This window comes from Dromaius novaehollandiae, chromosome 8 (assembly GCF_036370855.1).
Source record: "Dromaius novaehollandiae isolate bDroNov1 chromosome 8, bDroNov1.hap1, whole genome shotgun sequence".
Classification (NCBI taxonomy): domain Eukaryota; kingdom Metazoa; phylum Chordata; class Aves; order Casuariiformes; family Dromaiidae; genus Dromaius; species Dromaius novaehollandiae.
In genome coordinates, this window is record NC_088105.1 from 28,478,454 (window position 1) to 28,493,937 (window position 15,484).

Genomic DNA, 15,484 nt, shown 5'->3' on the forward strand with positions numbered 1-15,484 from the left:
ACAAGGGGGTTGGTGGAGCACAAAAATGAGTGACTGCACTGAGAATACTGCAGGACCAACAACTATAACATATACTCCAAATCCAAAAATTAGTACAGTTCTATGGGGAATTAAGTAAATAACTTTCAAACATATTTTTTTCCTTTCTTTTTAATGCCATGACAATGCAGGGCTTCAATTAGTTCTGTAACAGGAAAAAAAAACTACTAAGCAGCAGCTCACACTTCACAACTAGACTATTTTCTTGCACTGTAAAAAGTGAAGGAAGGATCCAAAAGCAATCGTTTGCCTTCTGTTTCAGTTTGGGAAGAACATGTTTAAATGCATCTGTCTAAATAAAACGGGTGTTTTATTTTTATATTTCAGATCTGAGCATAGATTAGCCATAGGTTTACAAATGTTTAAATTTGGCAAATAAGAGAAAGAACCACAGATACGAGAAACTGCAATTCAAAACTTTAACAAAGCTTAGAAAGTTCAAAGTAACAAGACACACAAGGAATCAAAGAAGAACTGCTTAGCTGGAGAATATAGTCCACATCCACAAAATCTTTAGGAAGTATATGCTGCTGGAAAAATGCACTGCTGGGAGGAAAAACAGATCTACAGTCCTCTGGGCTAATATGTACCACATTTCCCCTCGAAAGAAGGGACTTGGCTAGACAGTGCCACTGCACTCTGGCAGCCCTTGGTTGCTGTGTTAATACTATCCATACTCACGTAATGTAAAGAAGCACTGCGTTGAGTTGGCTATGAACAAGTCAAACTCCTTTGAATTTAGAAGCCTACCTTTAGCTGTATAAAGCCTCTTGACTGAGGCTGAAGACCTAGCACTGTACTCTGAAAAGAAAAGCAAATCCCCGAAACAAAGCAAAAACATGTGCTAAAAAAGAAAAAAAAAGACAAAAAAGAGCAATGAACAAATAACTGAAGTTGAAATTTCAATCTATCATTAATTCTGGGAGCTTCAAGGTTAAAAACACCTGTAACTAGATATTTTTACACATATATGAATTTATCTGTGTTTAAGAGTATGGTTATAAATTAATAGAGAAATTAAAACCTCTAAAGAAAGGAAAAATAATATTGTGGTTGCACGTAATATTTAACAAGTATATGACAATGCGGCAATATAAAAATGAAATAAGAAATCTTGCAGTGAGAATTTTAAATTATTCCAAAAATGAAAAAATATGAAAATAGTCAGATGCAGCTAAGACAAGGAGAATATCTCATCTGAATTTTAAATGCAGTAAAATAGAGAAAAGCGTTTATAAGAAAAAAATGGAAAATGACATAGCTGCGGCTTATGCATCTAATTCAAAAAAATAAGATACAGTTGTATTAAAAAGGTGAGTTTTAAATGCAAAGCTTTACTAAATCCTGCTAATATTTAATGTTTAAAATTATTGTTGATATTTCTAAACATAAAAAAAATTTTCTTTTAGTTAGTTATCCTTGTCAGTGATTCTACATTTACAGATTAAAAAAGCTTTTGGACCACCTCGGAACTCTTTTTTCCTGCTGCATATTATGGCATCAGAATATAGCTCACGCTTCAGACAATTTATTCTCTGAGGGATGCAACTGCAGCTGCAGTATTTTTTCAAGTAATTCAGAAATATTTCACTCTATCACTTATCACATACATATGCAGTTAGTTACAAGCAACTGATAGCTTTCTTCTCTGAATCTCAGCAACACAATTACAGTTCCTCTTCCCCATCTTTGACATGAAGGTGCTCTAGGGACAACTCTAACGTCCTAAAATTCCCTGTAAACAGGGAGTGTCAGCTTTACAATCCTTCCAACTTTTATCAGCCTGAAAACGAAAATCATAATGTATTCTTCTCTCAGATCTGAGGGACGGCTATCCACATTGCTATTTATTTAATGAAAACTAGCCTATAAGATTAGCAAAATAAGTCAAAATAAATCACAGTAGGATCATCTACAAAAGCAAATATTATGACTAGTAAACCTTTAAGATTTTCTGTGCAGAAGCTCTTTCTGTGAAGACAGTCAAACAAAAAAGAAAAAAGAAAAAGAACCCTCCACATTATTGGTTTAAACCCAGTCTGTATTTTTTTTTTAAGAATCACTGCCTTGTTTTAGTCATGCAGCATTTATTTAATCAAACATAAGTGACTCAATAACTAGAACAAGTTCCTTGTTTTTTTTGTCTTTTTTTGACTTCCATTAATGAATTATCACTCAGGTTGATCTCGTAAGTGGTACTGGCAATCTAGAAAAACATTTCAGACCACACCCATAGTATTATTTAAGATTTAATGATGGATATGTTTAGTTTTTAAATATCTGACATATTCTACCAAAAAAAGCAACTGGAGAATTCTGATATTTGATCAGAATTGTACCGTTATAATGACTATTCAGTAATGAGGACTTATAGCATTGCAGAGAAAGTGAACTCTGCAGTCTGATGTATGATGATGCCCTAAAGGTTTATCAGTAGAAGATGACAGAAAGCATTCTTAATCTAGCTTGGTGTTCTAAAAAAATTAAAAATCAAGATATTCCTTATAAATCTAACTCATACTAAGCACAGACCAGTGAATACAATATTGCAATTAAATGTCTAGAAGTACATTACAAATGACAATATTCAGATAACGTATATATTACCTGGATAAGAGAATAGTACCAAGAAAGGGGAAGATGAAATACCCGGGAAGCTGCTGTCTTCAAAGAAAAGCTTGTCTCAGCAACAGCTTCTTCTGACATGGCTCCTTCTCTCCCATAACCTCATTAAGTGGAACTATCTTGAAAACATTAGTCACACATGGTCTCTGGTGTACTCTGTCAAGTGAAGTATACACATTAAATTACATAATACAAGCCTAGGATAGCTTTTTTCTGAAAGGATGAAACTCCTACATAAGTACATGACTTGCTTATGTTGATTTGAATAGAGGCAAGATTTGTGTCCCTAGCAGCACTTAAGACCATAAATGTGCTGGCTCAGCTTAGGCCAAAAATCAGCCTGTACTGTGCAAAAACCCATACGCTTGTAAATGGGGCTCTGCAGAGGGCTCCGTCTCCTTCAAAGAGGTGACACCTTACCTACGCTCTGAATTATACAAAGAAACAACTCTATTTCTGCAGTTAATATCACTATTTTTGGAAAAACATGTATGTCAGCTAAACGACTTAGGAAACCTAAAGTGCTTGAGAGCAGCCAGAAAGTTTTTCTCTCATTCGAGATTTCAATTTTTCGCAGATACGTGATGAGAAATAAATACCACAGCCCAGCAGGTCTGACGTAACCTCCCCCTTCAAAGGAGCGGTCCCCTAAAGCCGGGCACAGGGTAAAGCCTCTCAACCCCGACAGCCGCCGGCACCGCCTCAGCACCGGCTCCGACCGAGGGGGAAGCTAAGGGCAGAGCCGCCAGCGCCGGGCTGTCCCGCGCCTCTCCGGCTGCTCGGCCCTGCGCGCCGCGGCCACCCGCCCCGCACCCGCGCTGCCGCGGGCAGGGTGGCGCCGCGGCCGGGGCCCTGCCAGCCTCTACAGCCGCCCCAGGGGCAGCCGCCGCCGCCGCCCACCTCGGGCTGCGCCGAGCCGAGCCCCCGTGGCGGGTAGTACCGGGCCGGGCGAGGCCACCGGCTCCGCGCGCCTCCTCCGCGGAGCTGCCTCCGCCCAGGCAAAGGCAGGCGCTCGCTCACCTCCCCCCAGGACAGCCTACGCCGCAGGGCCAGACCGGCGCAGCGCAGCAGCCCTGGCGGCCGCCGCGCTCCGTTACCTACCAGGCGCTGGGGCAGGCGCCGCAGGCAGCAGCCACCACCCTGTAGCGGCGGCTCCCTCCCTGCACCGGCTGCTGCTAGGAGACAGCGCGGATCTGCTTCCGGGCCAGCGCGGAGCAGCCGGAGAGTGGAGGAGGCGGGAGGCAGCGCCCTCCAACCACGTGGGAGCTGCCTGCCCTATTAGGAGACCGCGCCGGCCATCTTTGCCCAGGGCAACCCCTCCCTGCCGTCGACAGGGCAAAGCAGAGTAAGAGCCTGGTGCCACCATCTTTGTACGGGGCAGGGCTCACGTGAGCGGCGGAGACGCTCCGCGCGGCCATTTTTGTGCGGGGCGCGCTTTGCGTGCGGGGTTGCCGCAGCCGCGGCCGGTGGGCGTCTGGGTGAGGAGCAGGCGGCGCTGCCGCGGCTTAGCCGTGCGTCTCTGCCGTTGCGGCGGCGTCCTGGGCGGCGGAGCTGCGTCTGCCCACCCGCCAAGCAGGGCCGCAGTCCCTGGGGAGCGGGATTCGCCTCGGCAGGAGCTGCGGGGCTCGGTGCGGCCCGGCCCGGTTCTGGGTCCCACGCACGGTGCGACCTTCAGCCGCTCTGGTAAGGGGGGATGGGGGGAGGGAGCCCCGCGGGCGCGGTGTCCCGGGAGGGGGAGGGAAAGGAAAGCAGCGGAGCGAGCGGCGTCGTTGCCCGGTCTCAAAGTCCAGCGTGTGTCGCCGCGGCCGTTGGGCGTGTGGGTGCGGTGATGGCTGCCGCGGGCCGGGCTGGGAGCCGCTCGTCGGAGGTGCCGCGCCGCGCCTTCCCCGCGGGCCGCGGCGGCGCTCGGCAGCCGCCGCTGGTGGCTCGGCCGCCCCTGGGCCAAGGCGTCGCCGCGCGGGGCGGCGAGCGGGCTGCGGAGCTCCGCGGACGCGTGGGCGGGCGGCGGCGGTGCCTGCGCGGGGGTGGGGGGTGGGGGCAAAGGGACTGAGCCCGCCCCAGAAATGCCCCCGCCGTAGGGGCACAGCGAGGCGGTGGCGGCCTTGTAGGTAGGACGCGGTTTAGGCAAACTCCATCTTGCTGTAAGATCGTTCCCGTTTCATCTCGTAGCTCGTTGTCCGCACGCGTAGGTCGGGGGGTGAAATGGGCTGGGTGAGAACAAATCTGGTGTGATACCCAGTGGAAAATCACTGTAGACCTGTCCTGCACCTTGGCAGGGCCTGGGCTGGGAAAATCCTCTTAGAATTCTAACGGACAACTAAGGGCTTCAGCGTTCAGATTAAAAATTGTGGAAGAAAGAAACAAATAAACAGGAAGCTTATCTTTGCCTTAGAAGGCTTTATAAAATAAAAAAAATGTCTGATCCTATAAGAGGACATACCTTTAAACACTTTTTGTAATGTTCTTTCTGCTTAGGAGAAAAAATAATGAAAGAAAAAAATGTAACAAAAATGACTTCATACAGTTGCCTTTTGCTTGGATGAATGCTTTTTGGTGCCTGAAAACGAGGGCCAGGGTTTTTTCATCACCTTATCAAGCAGGCACTTGTCACTTACTGGGAAAATACCAATTTTTATTCTAATTGTAGAAAGTAGGTTTTCCTCCAGGGTTAGTACTGGTGTTGTCACTCTTCTCATGAGAAGACAATACTCACGTTTAGAGTTGATGCATTAAAAAAAAGGTAGCAATAGGGAGGTATGCGAAATCAAAATCAAAAACATCTACTGGTTAAGAGAATATAAAGGAGCTTAGTGTGTGAAATTTGATTGGTTTTCTTTGGCTTAAAAAGAATTTTTGAGTTTGGAAATAATGAATAAGAAAATTATTCACATACTTTGTTATTGTGAAATAATTTCTGTGATTAAATTATCAAAGAATCCAGTAAAATTTTTAAAGAGCAACACAGTTCTTTAGTAAACAAGTAGAAACATGTACATGTCTTAAGTCTGAATTTTTAAGTTTATGATTTTAGCTTCTGTGGGCATGTGTAGTTTGGATTGAATGCTGCTGTCTTTTGAAGTGCTAAGACTATCTTATCTATGTGGTGACTAATTACTGAAACTACCAGAGCTATTTGTAATTCTAAGTAATTAAATGTTCAATTATAAAATTGCATTTCTATGTGTCTCTTCTGTTGTTGAAAAAGAAAATAAATGTTAAATGTGACTGTTCCAGTGTATCATTAGTAAAATAACTGTGAGGGTGACTGAAAACCTTGCACTTACAGCTTGCTTTGCATAGGGCAGCTCTTTATACTTTCACAGATTCAAAACCCCGTTAACTATGCTGCCACAATTGTTCAAAGCTGTACGGTCAAAATTTTAAAAGGCTATCATAAATACCTGAATACCATTCCTGCTTCTGGCAATTGCTGTCTTCAGAATAATCCTTTTATTCTTAAACTCTCCCCTAAATATTCCTTAACTAAATTATGTTTTTGTTTATCAGGATTAGAATTTATCTTACTATTTGTCTGAGATTATATATATTAATATTTTATAAATATGCATTATTTTAATACTGAAGTTGTTTATTTAGACCTGTTCAGAGGGTTTTTTTTTTTTGATGTGATAGTGCTTCTGTGGTAGGTACCACACAAGTCTATGACGCTGTGGAATTCTGGTGAATAATAAATAGGTTGCTAGCCTTGATGCTTTAAAATACAGTTCACATTTCTCTGGCTCCCATGAGCAGATTTTATTTCCCCAAATGAATGGGAAAAAAAAAAAAATATATATATATATATATGGAAAAAAAGGGTTTAAGGTAAGCATTACAGGCTCAGTTTTATAGTGTGGCTCACTGTATGTGGTAATACGCAGCAAAAAAAAGTGTTAAGAAGTCCTTCTGAATATTAAATGATTCAATTGATTGAATGATGTTGTGGTATGATACAGTATGATGCAGTGAGATAGGCAGGTGGAAACAGTGAAGCGAGCTAGGAATGCACTTCAGGGTTCTTTCCCAAATATGTAGGATGTATTTGAAAAGAAGCATAGTGCATGGATATGGTGATGAACAGGGAGTGTGAAAACTTAAGTTCACCCACCAGTCAAGTTTTATTTCACTCTTAACCTCCAGGTGAAACAAAGACTATTTTTTATATGCCATGTATGTAGGGCTGTGGTTTTCAGCTTGTGATTTTTAAGGTTCCTCTGAGACTGTGGAATACTTGTGAAAAGTCTATGCAAAGTAGCAGAAACAGGCCCCCTTTCACTAAACATATGATTGCTGTCTAAGGATTCTTTTCTTGACAGCAATTTTTGTAGGGCTCTACAACCTGAGGAAGATTGACATTACTCATACAGATCCTTTCCGGAGCCCTTTTCTGTCTTTCTAACTTATATAACTTTTGGTTCAGGAAACCCTTGTGCTGAAAATAGTTGGCAGCTCTGGGAAAGGATTCAGGGAAACTACCATATTCTTGTCATTTTTCTGTGGATGTCATCTTTTGATCAACAGTGGAGACAAGATACTGCATTAAACTGGGGACCTTTGATCTGACCCAGTAGAGCTATTCAGATGCAGCATCGTCTAGGTACTTTCCTTGTATAAATCATCACATCAGTGGATGCAAGTTGAGATATACCCATGTTCTAAGGGTGGAGCATAAGATGGAATATAAGAGAAACTGCGAAGTAGAATTCTATGAATTGTGCTGAAAGGGTGAGGAAGCAACTTTCCGATGAGGTCAGTGCAATGCAGAAGCTTGTGAAAAAGTAAATGTGGTAAGGACATGCATAGTTAAAGCACTGATAAAGGAATATAAGCAATCTTAAGACTGAATGAACAAGAGGTGCTGAAATGGAGCAAGGGCAGTGAGTGAGGGAGAAGCTACCCTGGGATTGCTAGTACTTCAAGAGATGGAGGATGACTTGTGGTTTTGCATTGCATTTTACAGTGTAGTAGACCTTAATGTAAAATTTTGTGTAATGTGTTACTACAGTTAGGTACATTAAACTATTAAGGTTGTAGCTACCTAGATAACTCACTGTAGTGCTACAGGATGGAAGGGGAGGTGTGAGTTTTCTTAATGGAAGGTGAAAGAAAGGCCCTTCAGCTGTATCCCTATAGTAATAGCTTCTTTATGTGTTAACTGAAGCCCTACAAGGGATGCCCTCCATATGGGCAGGAATGGCAACCATGTCCGTAGGGACATGGGCATTAACATGCTCCAGCCTTTCCGATGATCATTATGAGAACAGAGTTTCAGTCTGCACTGAGAAGCAATCTGGAATGAGCAGAACTCCTGGTTTGGGGTTGTTCAGGACTGCAGCTTGTATTTGCACCGTTCCATATGTGAAAAGTAGCTGATTAGCAAGAAATACGGTAGTATGAGGAATGCTTCCTTCCTTGCTTTATAGTGCTTGGTGTAATGCATTAAGAAATCTTATTATATAAAATTAATTGAGCCTTTAGACCTTACTGGTCTATTATACCCTTCTTCCTAAAGCACTGTCCTTAAATTGGCATTAATTCACACTGAGGTTTTTAAGAGACTTAGGGCTCTACTTGAAACTTGCTCATACATTTTTAATGGTCTTTGATAGACCTTGCAAAATGTCCAAGATGAAACCTGTATTCTTGTTTCCATTCCTGTTGTAAATAGGAATTTTAAATTCTATCTGGAATTGTTAATATGACAAAGTTGAGGATGATTCATCATTTGAGGCATTTTGTTTGCTAAAAGGGTTTGTTATATATTTTTATATAAATATACTGAAGAGCTTTGCTCTGAATATAATTTTGATTGCATTAATACTTAAAAATATTATAGATTAGGAGAAAAACATGGCTAACACTGTTTATGGTATCAGTGAAGAGAAACTGAAATGACCCGTGATTCAATAGGGTCTTTTTTTCAAGGCAATAGAAATAAAGGCCAAGTCCATGATGATAAACTGGAAGTTGACTGGGAAGTATATTTGATGACTACCGTGAGAGTTTATTTTGTGTGTTTTAAGCCTAGGCTACTTAATTTTGATAGAAAAATTGAATGGGTGTAAGATGAGAGAAATAGTGTGATAATACTTTTTTGAGAGGTTATGGAGAGAGAAGAGACCAGCAAACTAATATTTCTTCTGGTGTAGCTGAAGAAACAGAGACCTAAATCTGCCAAAGCAAATAGGAGAAAGAGTGAAAAGAGATTTTGATAAGTGTTGAAAGCTGCAAACAGATCAAGTGGGGGGTAAAAGGGGGTATATGCACCATTGAATTAGTTTGGAAGTTTAGTTGCATGTATTAATAAAGGAAAGCTAGATTGGATACATAATAATTGGACAAAGAAAATTTAACAATTCTTGGGCTTTAGAAAGATTGAAGCATCAATAGTAATTGTTTAGGTGGGAAAATTAGGGGAAAGTTCTTGTATGGTTCTTACCTGCACGATTTAAATAGAGTATTTTCCATAAAAAGCATGTTACAGAGTTCAGTTTTCTTTCTTGTGTTGTAAAACATCACAGCTGTCTGTGCAACTATCATAACAATAGCAACAAAGTGATTGTATTTAGCATACCTTATTTCTAATAAGTTTCTATGTTTGCTTCAGAGACCTTGAAAGGACAGAAAACTCTATCAAGGGAAAGCTTGCTGAGCGTTCTGTACTACGTGTGAGTTGCAAGTTTCAGTTTGCTTTTGGTATATAATATACCTGAATCTATAATGTGTCTTTGTAAATAAATTAAACCAAGATAGCTTCCTTCTCCCTTGACAAGTAAGTCATACTATTGCATTTTAACTTTCATAGCTTTAACACAGCTTAACAGTGTTACAGAAGATCTCTCTTCCACAATGTACAGCCAAAGCTGGGATCAGATCTGGGTAGACTTTTTTATCTTTCGGGTGCCACAGTGGTAGCCAGAAAGTTGAATAACTCATCCAAACTGGCTCTGTATCACAAGATTCTGTTGGTTTATGCCCTAAAAGTCAGAAGATACAGGGTTGCATTTTAGAAGACAGCTGTGTTTAATTTGGGCTACTGGCTTCTCTTAATAAAGATATTTATATTTGCTTACTTAAAGGCATATTCTTTTAAAGGTTATATATATATAATGCATATTAGATATCTAATATTGCTGCCTACTGTAAGAAATCAGGTTTTTCTCTCTCTTAATTCTGTTAAAAAGTGATTTCTTGGTCTTGAAAATCCCAGATGCAGGATATAGGAAAACACAGCTTCTGAAATGTCATCGCTCGGCAGCGATTGCCCACACTTGGAATCAGTGGGTGAGATAACAAAAGAGGAATTGATACAGAAATCTCATGTGAGTTATAGCAGCTTCCTTCCTTCCTATCACAGTTAATGCTAGTCACTTATTTTAGCTATATGTCTTGTCATGTATTACTATACCTAAGATGCAGCTAACTGCTAAATGCAGGTAAAACATTTTTTTTCCGTCTCCTGTACTGGAATAGGAAGGTTTAAATATAGTGGGGGAAGAATTATGGACCTGATAAAACTGAAAAACTGTTTTTAATACTTAACCTTTAAGAGGACCTTCCCAGGAATTTCCAGTCTTGTTCTCTGAAGTGGGTGATGTTTTAATGCAAATATTGCTTATGAGACATAGTAAAACAGCAAGTAGATCTATTTCATTTTCAGTTAAACAGTGCCATTATGGCAGTTATTTATCTGGAATGTGAAATTAATATGCTCTAGCTGATGTGACTTCAAGTAGACTGTGTAAGAAAAGAATTTATGCTTAAGTTTTTGTTGGCTCTCAGTTCACTTTTTGGTTGAAGAACCACAGTTTGAGAACTTGTCCCTATCTGAACTTTTGTTCTCTAATATTAATAAAGAGAACAAACAAAAGATTTTGTAGCCCATTTTAGTAATTGAGAGGTGAAAAAAAAAGTCAAACTTTTCTGTCCATGGTGCTAAATTTCTTAACCAAAAGTGTTTGCTTGGTTTGCTGCTGTATTTAGTGTTTGTATACTATTTGTCTAGTGTTGCATCTTTTTTTTGGAGGCTTTGCAGATAGCATTGACTAAAATAGGAACATGCAGTTATTACAAGTTCTATCACTTCAGTGTCTCTTCATGTTAAATTGATATGTAAGACCAGTTTGGGGGATCTTGATGTTAATAAGATATGAAATATATTTATGCTTTTTTAAAGTATTGTTTGGTTCAAGATGAAGACTTTGTAGTAAGATGTCAAAAAATCTCTACTGTTTTTACTAGAAAAATATGCTGGTCTTGTGTGAAGTGAAACAACTTGAGTTTGTATCAACCCATTCTTTTAACTATCCTAAAAACTAATCAGTTGATACTTAGTATTATTTTTCTCATTTTGTTTTCAAGTTATGCTTCATTGGTGAAAGTAAATGAAATAATGCTTTGCTTACATGTTTAACTTAACAGGGCACTTGTCAGGACTGTAAAGTTAGAGGACCCAACCTTTGGGCATGCTTAGAGGTAAGTTGGTCTGTTGTTCCATAGCAGATTGTGCTTCTCTAGTAAGCAGTATCTAAAAATTGGTAGTGCTTTTGAATCAACAGCTCTAATGAAGTTCTTTCAATAATGACTTTAAAAACTAATTTAAAGAAAAATTTCTTGTACAATTTTCTATTTCTAAAACAATTTGCCTCCTAATACCAGATACTCTTTTTTGTAATATAAAAATATTATGTTTAAAATGAGATTTTGGGTAAGAAACTAGCATATTAAAGTTCCTCCTTGAATTAAGGTGTATTTAAGTTCTTAAGAATTTTTTCTTGGTTAATAAATCTGAAGATAATTAAATACATCACTCCTGAATGAATTAGGCTACTTTTTCTGAGCTTCTCTTACAATTAGTAGTAGTAATTTCTGCTAGCAGTAAATGCTTTACCCTTCTTGCTGTCTACCAAACTTCAGAATTTTGTGTATAAAAAAAAAAAAAAAAAGGGGGGGTGGGGTGGGGAGGAGGGGATCCTCTGAAAATATTGTTTCTGATAGATCTATAATGGCAACAGGAAAGTGTGTACCTACATCAGTTTTTAAAATGTCTCATGAGTTCCTCAGACATAAAACAGTTTCCAGAGATTGAGATTTTGCTCTGTAGGTGTGACTGTGTTTCTTGACAGGACTTGTCTAAGTCCTGCCAGGAGGATCTCTAGGCTGAGATGCCAACCTGTAGGTGTGTAAGTATTTTTAAAAACTTACTCCAGTCTCTTCCCTCAAGTGGGTTGTTTTAATGGTAAAGAGATCAGATTATTTTTCTTCTATTAATAAAAGATATAAAAAAAGAAAGGAAGGGGGGAAATAAGCCATATTATATATCTTGTTAGTAGATGGCTTAAAGTTTGATTAGATATAAAATCCTTTCCTGGAATAGGAAGACAAATAGGAAGAAGTGTTGAGAGGTGCATGAACCTAGCAGGTGGGGAAAAGCTATGAAGCTTAGAGCTTTTTTGCACCTTTCCTTTTTTTTTTTTTTCTTATTTTTCACTTAGGGCTCTTGAACTGTTATTGAAAAACTTAATTTCATATCAACATTCCCATAGGACAGTTTTATAATTGCAGTAAGACATTTCAAGTGTCACACTGTGTTATATCTCCCCTTGGATGAATTGGCATCTCGCCTTCATCTTTGTGCGTAGAAAAACAACCAGCACATGGTGAGATCCCAGCATGATAAATATTTGTAACTTAACAAATGCCTGTAGTAGTTTAATACAGAAAATTAATTTACTGTGTGTCTAGCTGCAATTTGACTGTATAAATTAATGTGCTCAAAGTTACACAATAACATTCTGTATCCTGTTACGTGATTGTCTTTACTCATGCAAATGAAGAATTAATAAAAATGGTGTGAAAATGTGTGAGATTGGCAGCTGCAAGGTTCTGTGCTCAACTCAGCCAAATGCATTTTGCAATTAGAGTAATTAAAGTTGACAATTATTTTGCATAGAAATTAATGAATTGTAAAGTAATACTCTGTTCAGTGGGTGCTGTGGGTGTCAGCATACAGGCATTTTTGTATAAATGTGTTGTACTTCAAGTCCATTGCAATTCAGCACTTTAGAGACTGGTTAACTTTATATTTTCTATCAAGATCTCTACTAAGTCATAGTTTGTTTAAAAAAGAATCAAATATATTGACCTTAATCTGAATGAAAATATCAAAATGGCCAAAAATTATACTCCAGGAGCATTAAATGTCTAATGTTGCCCACCAGTGAAAGAAGTTGAGTTAAATCTTGCAGCGTTCTTAACTTGCTTTAGATGGTATTTATTTTAACATTTACTGTATGTGTCTCCTGGTTTGTGTAGGACCCTGCAAGTTTGAAATAGTGAACTTAAAAGGGACTGGCATTGTGTTCTTACTCTGTAAACTTGACGTCACTCTTCGATTCTATATAATGTTTTTTCATATCTTACTCAACAGAACAGATGTTCATATGTTGGCTGTGGTGAATCCCATGTAGATCACAGTACCACCCATTCCCAGGTATGCGTATTCGCTAGTAATACTGTTGCTTGAACGAGTGGAGTAAAATTAGAGAACTTTCTTCACTCTAGATAGTGAAATGAGTAACCTGTGTTAGCATTAACTGAGTAAAATTTTATATACCTATTAATGTTTTAAATCTATAGAAGCAAGTTTTATTATTTTGGAGGCTTGTGAGTTTATAATCCTTGTGCAGCTGCATGTATTATTTATGTAATTCTGACACTATTGTGTTCCTTCACAGAACAGGGTGAAGTAAAATCAACAGATAGTGGTAGTCTTCAAGATGTAGGATAGACATGTGGACAAAAGACTTCCTAATAGGTAGTACTTCAGCTCTAGTCCAACTTTTTAGAATCATGGCTGCCTGATGGATAAGACCAAGTTTTTAATACAGAGAGTTGTGGTGAAGTTTGAGGGGACCTCTTTTGTTGCAAAGAAGAGAAAAGTTAGGTTAATGAAGACTGGAAGTATAAATTACCAGAAATAGGTGCCTTGTTTCTGCACTGTGCTCCCTGTTCCTGTGGCTACTGATAAAGACAGTGTAGACCTTGCTGAGCGTATCTTCTCCTGCTCAGTGCTGATCTTGGATCCTGTTCAGTGGGAGCAGTGGAATGTGTGCACTGTGTTCCCAACATGCCAAGTTCTGACAAGGCTGGATGGCTTGAGTGCATCTGTTTGGGTCATAAGCTTGCAATTTGTTCTGTGTGCATGCATGTGTAAGTGTAACGTGCCAAAATGAAGCAAATGAGCTGTTGTTCTCTATTAGCGAATATGCTGGAGACAGAGGGGTGGTAGTCTTGATATGTCTTTTCAGAATCACTGGCTTTCTGTCTAAATGGAATTCTTGCCACCAATGTACAGTGGTGGTATCATAGAACGGGTGTTGAAAGCTCCATGCAGAGCAGATTTTGGTCTTTAAAAATACCAAAAAGAGTGAATTATTAAAATGAACAAAGAATATAGACTGGGTTTTCAGAAGGAAAAAGAATGTTTTATGACCACATTTACAACCATTCCTGATTTTTTTTTCTTTTCTTTTCTTTTTTTTTTTTTTTTTTTAAACAGGGCCTTGAAAGGGGTACATATCCAATACTAGGTTAATAAAAATCCAGACTATTTCGCCAGCTATTTGAGCTGAATCACAGTTCTGAAGCCTTTACAATAAATATATAAATGAGCTGCTTGAAGTGCAATCGAGGAACAGATGGTCCCTGAATTTCTTGACTATAATTTTTATACCTCTTAGCTTCCTACTGTAGCTTATTCCTACTTCTTCACATGCTCTTTTTAGCAATGTTATATACTTGCCAGATAAGAGAAAGGGAATGGATAGTTTTACTTGCTGTCTGTGACATCTTTGTCTTGATTTTTCTTGTTACTTAATTTTAATTTCTGGATAGTAAGCCCTCTTCAGAATACTGGGTTTTTTTTTCCTTGTTTAATTCCTCAGATGTTCACTGGTTACGCATTATTGATCTTTGTATTTTTCAATGCAAATCTCTATAAGCTCTCACTAAAATGGGAGAAACAAGACTGATGTGAGTTGGTTTAATTTTGGTCACTCCAGTTTCTACCAGCAGGGTTCCCTGTACTGCAAGTAACACTGTTCATCTCCTCCTCTTTGAGAAAATTAATAAGCTGTTGCTCTGGAGACATGTAATTGCTTATGCAACTGAAGCTGCAGAATCAGGCATATTTCTTATAATTAAAAAAGTCTACTTAAAAATATCTGAAGTTTCTGACAGTTTTTCATAGAGGAAGGTCTGTGTAGTGAAACTGTACCCCACATTTTATATTTAAAAACATTGGTCTTATACAGAGCCTTATTAAATGAGGGGAGGAATAAGTTAGGCATCTTGCAGCAGTTGTAGCATTTTCCTAATTTCTAGCAGATTCCTTGCTGCTGGTAAACCTAGCTAGTGCCTCCATATAAGGAAGAGATGCAGTAAGGATTGGTGGAAGTCTTTGCAGGATAATAGCAACAGTGTACACAGTCTTACAGTAGGCAGAGTTTGATAAAAGAAAGATAAAGGTAAAAATATTCTCCATCTGTGAAGTTTTTATATAGCTCCACAGTATGAAACTCTCAACGAGAACTAATTGAGTCTAGAGTGTTTGTTTTGATGTGAACAGCTCTTACTGTAACTGAACTGAAAATCTTATTCATCTTGCTATTTTGATTGGTAAATGGCCAATAACTTAATTCTGCTTGTTTGCTGTAGGAAATTTAAACACTAACCTCACTGTTGAGGAGGCTACCATTATTACCACTCGCAGGCATTCCTGGAAAATTGGTTTGTTGTGAATTTTAACACTTGATGATAG

At 39.1% G+C, this 15,484-nt stretch overlaps 2 protein-coding genes across 7 annotated transcripts in view; one reads left to right on the top strand and one right to left on the bottom strand.

Moving 5' to 3' along the window:
• The window catches only part of MIGA1 (mitoguardin 1), a 46,889-nt gene extending 42,972 nt beyond the window's left edge, over positions 1 to 3,917 (bottom strand). Inside the window, exons 1-2 of the mRNA XM_026096763.2 lie at positions 3,766 to 3,917; positions 2,647 to 2,820 (exon numbers count right to left, since the gene is read on the bottom strand). Of these exons, the coding sequence (XP_025952548.2) occupies positions 2,647 to 2,745 (99 nt within the window). The 5' untranslated portion in view covers positions 2,746 to 2,820; positions 3,766 to 3,917. The remainder of the gene's footprint in view (positions 1 to 2,646; positions 2,821 to 3,765) is intronic.
• Positions 3,918 to 3,999: 82 nt separating this feature from the next.
• The window catches only part of USP33 (ubiquitin specific peptidase 33), a 51,311-nt gene continuing 39,826 nt past the window's right edge, over positions 4,000 to 15,484 (top strand). For 2 of the 6 annotated variants that reach the window (XM_064516054.1, XM_064516056.1), the window contains exons 1-5: positions 4,003 to 4,347; positions 9,272 to 9,332; positions 9,875 to 9,986; positions 11,086 to 11,139; positions 13,094 to 13,156. In XM_064516054.1, the coding sequence (XP_064372124.1) occupies positions 9,906 to 9,986; positions 11,086 to 11,139; positions 13,094 to 13,156 (198 nt within the window). In that variant the 5' untranslated portion in view covers positions 4,003 to 4,347; positions 9,272 to 9,332; positions 9,875 to 9,905. Of the gene's footprint in view, positions 4,348 to 4,749; positions 4,773 to 9,271; positions 9,333 to 9,874; positions 9,987 to 11,085; positions 11,140 to 13,093; positions 13,157 to 15,484 lie in introns of those variants that run through there. The other 4 variants (XM_064516059.1, XM_064516057.1, XM_064516058.1 and 1 more) reach the window with 4 other exon arrangements.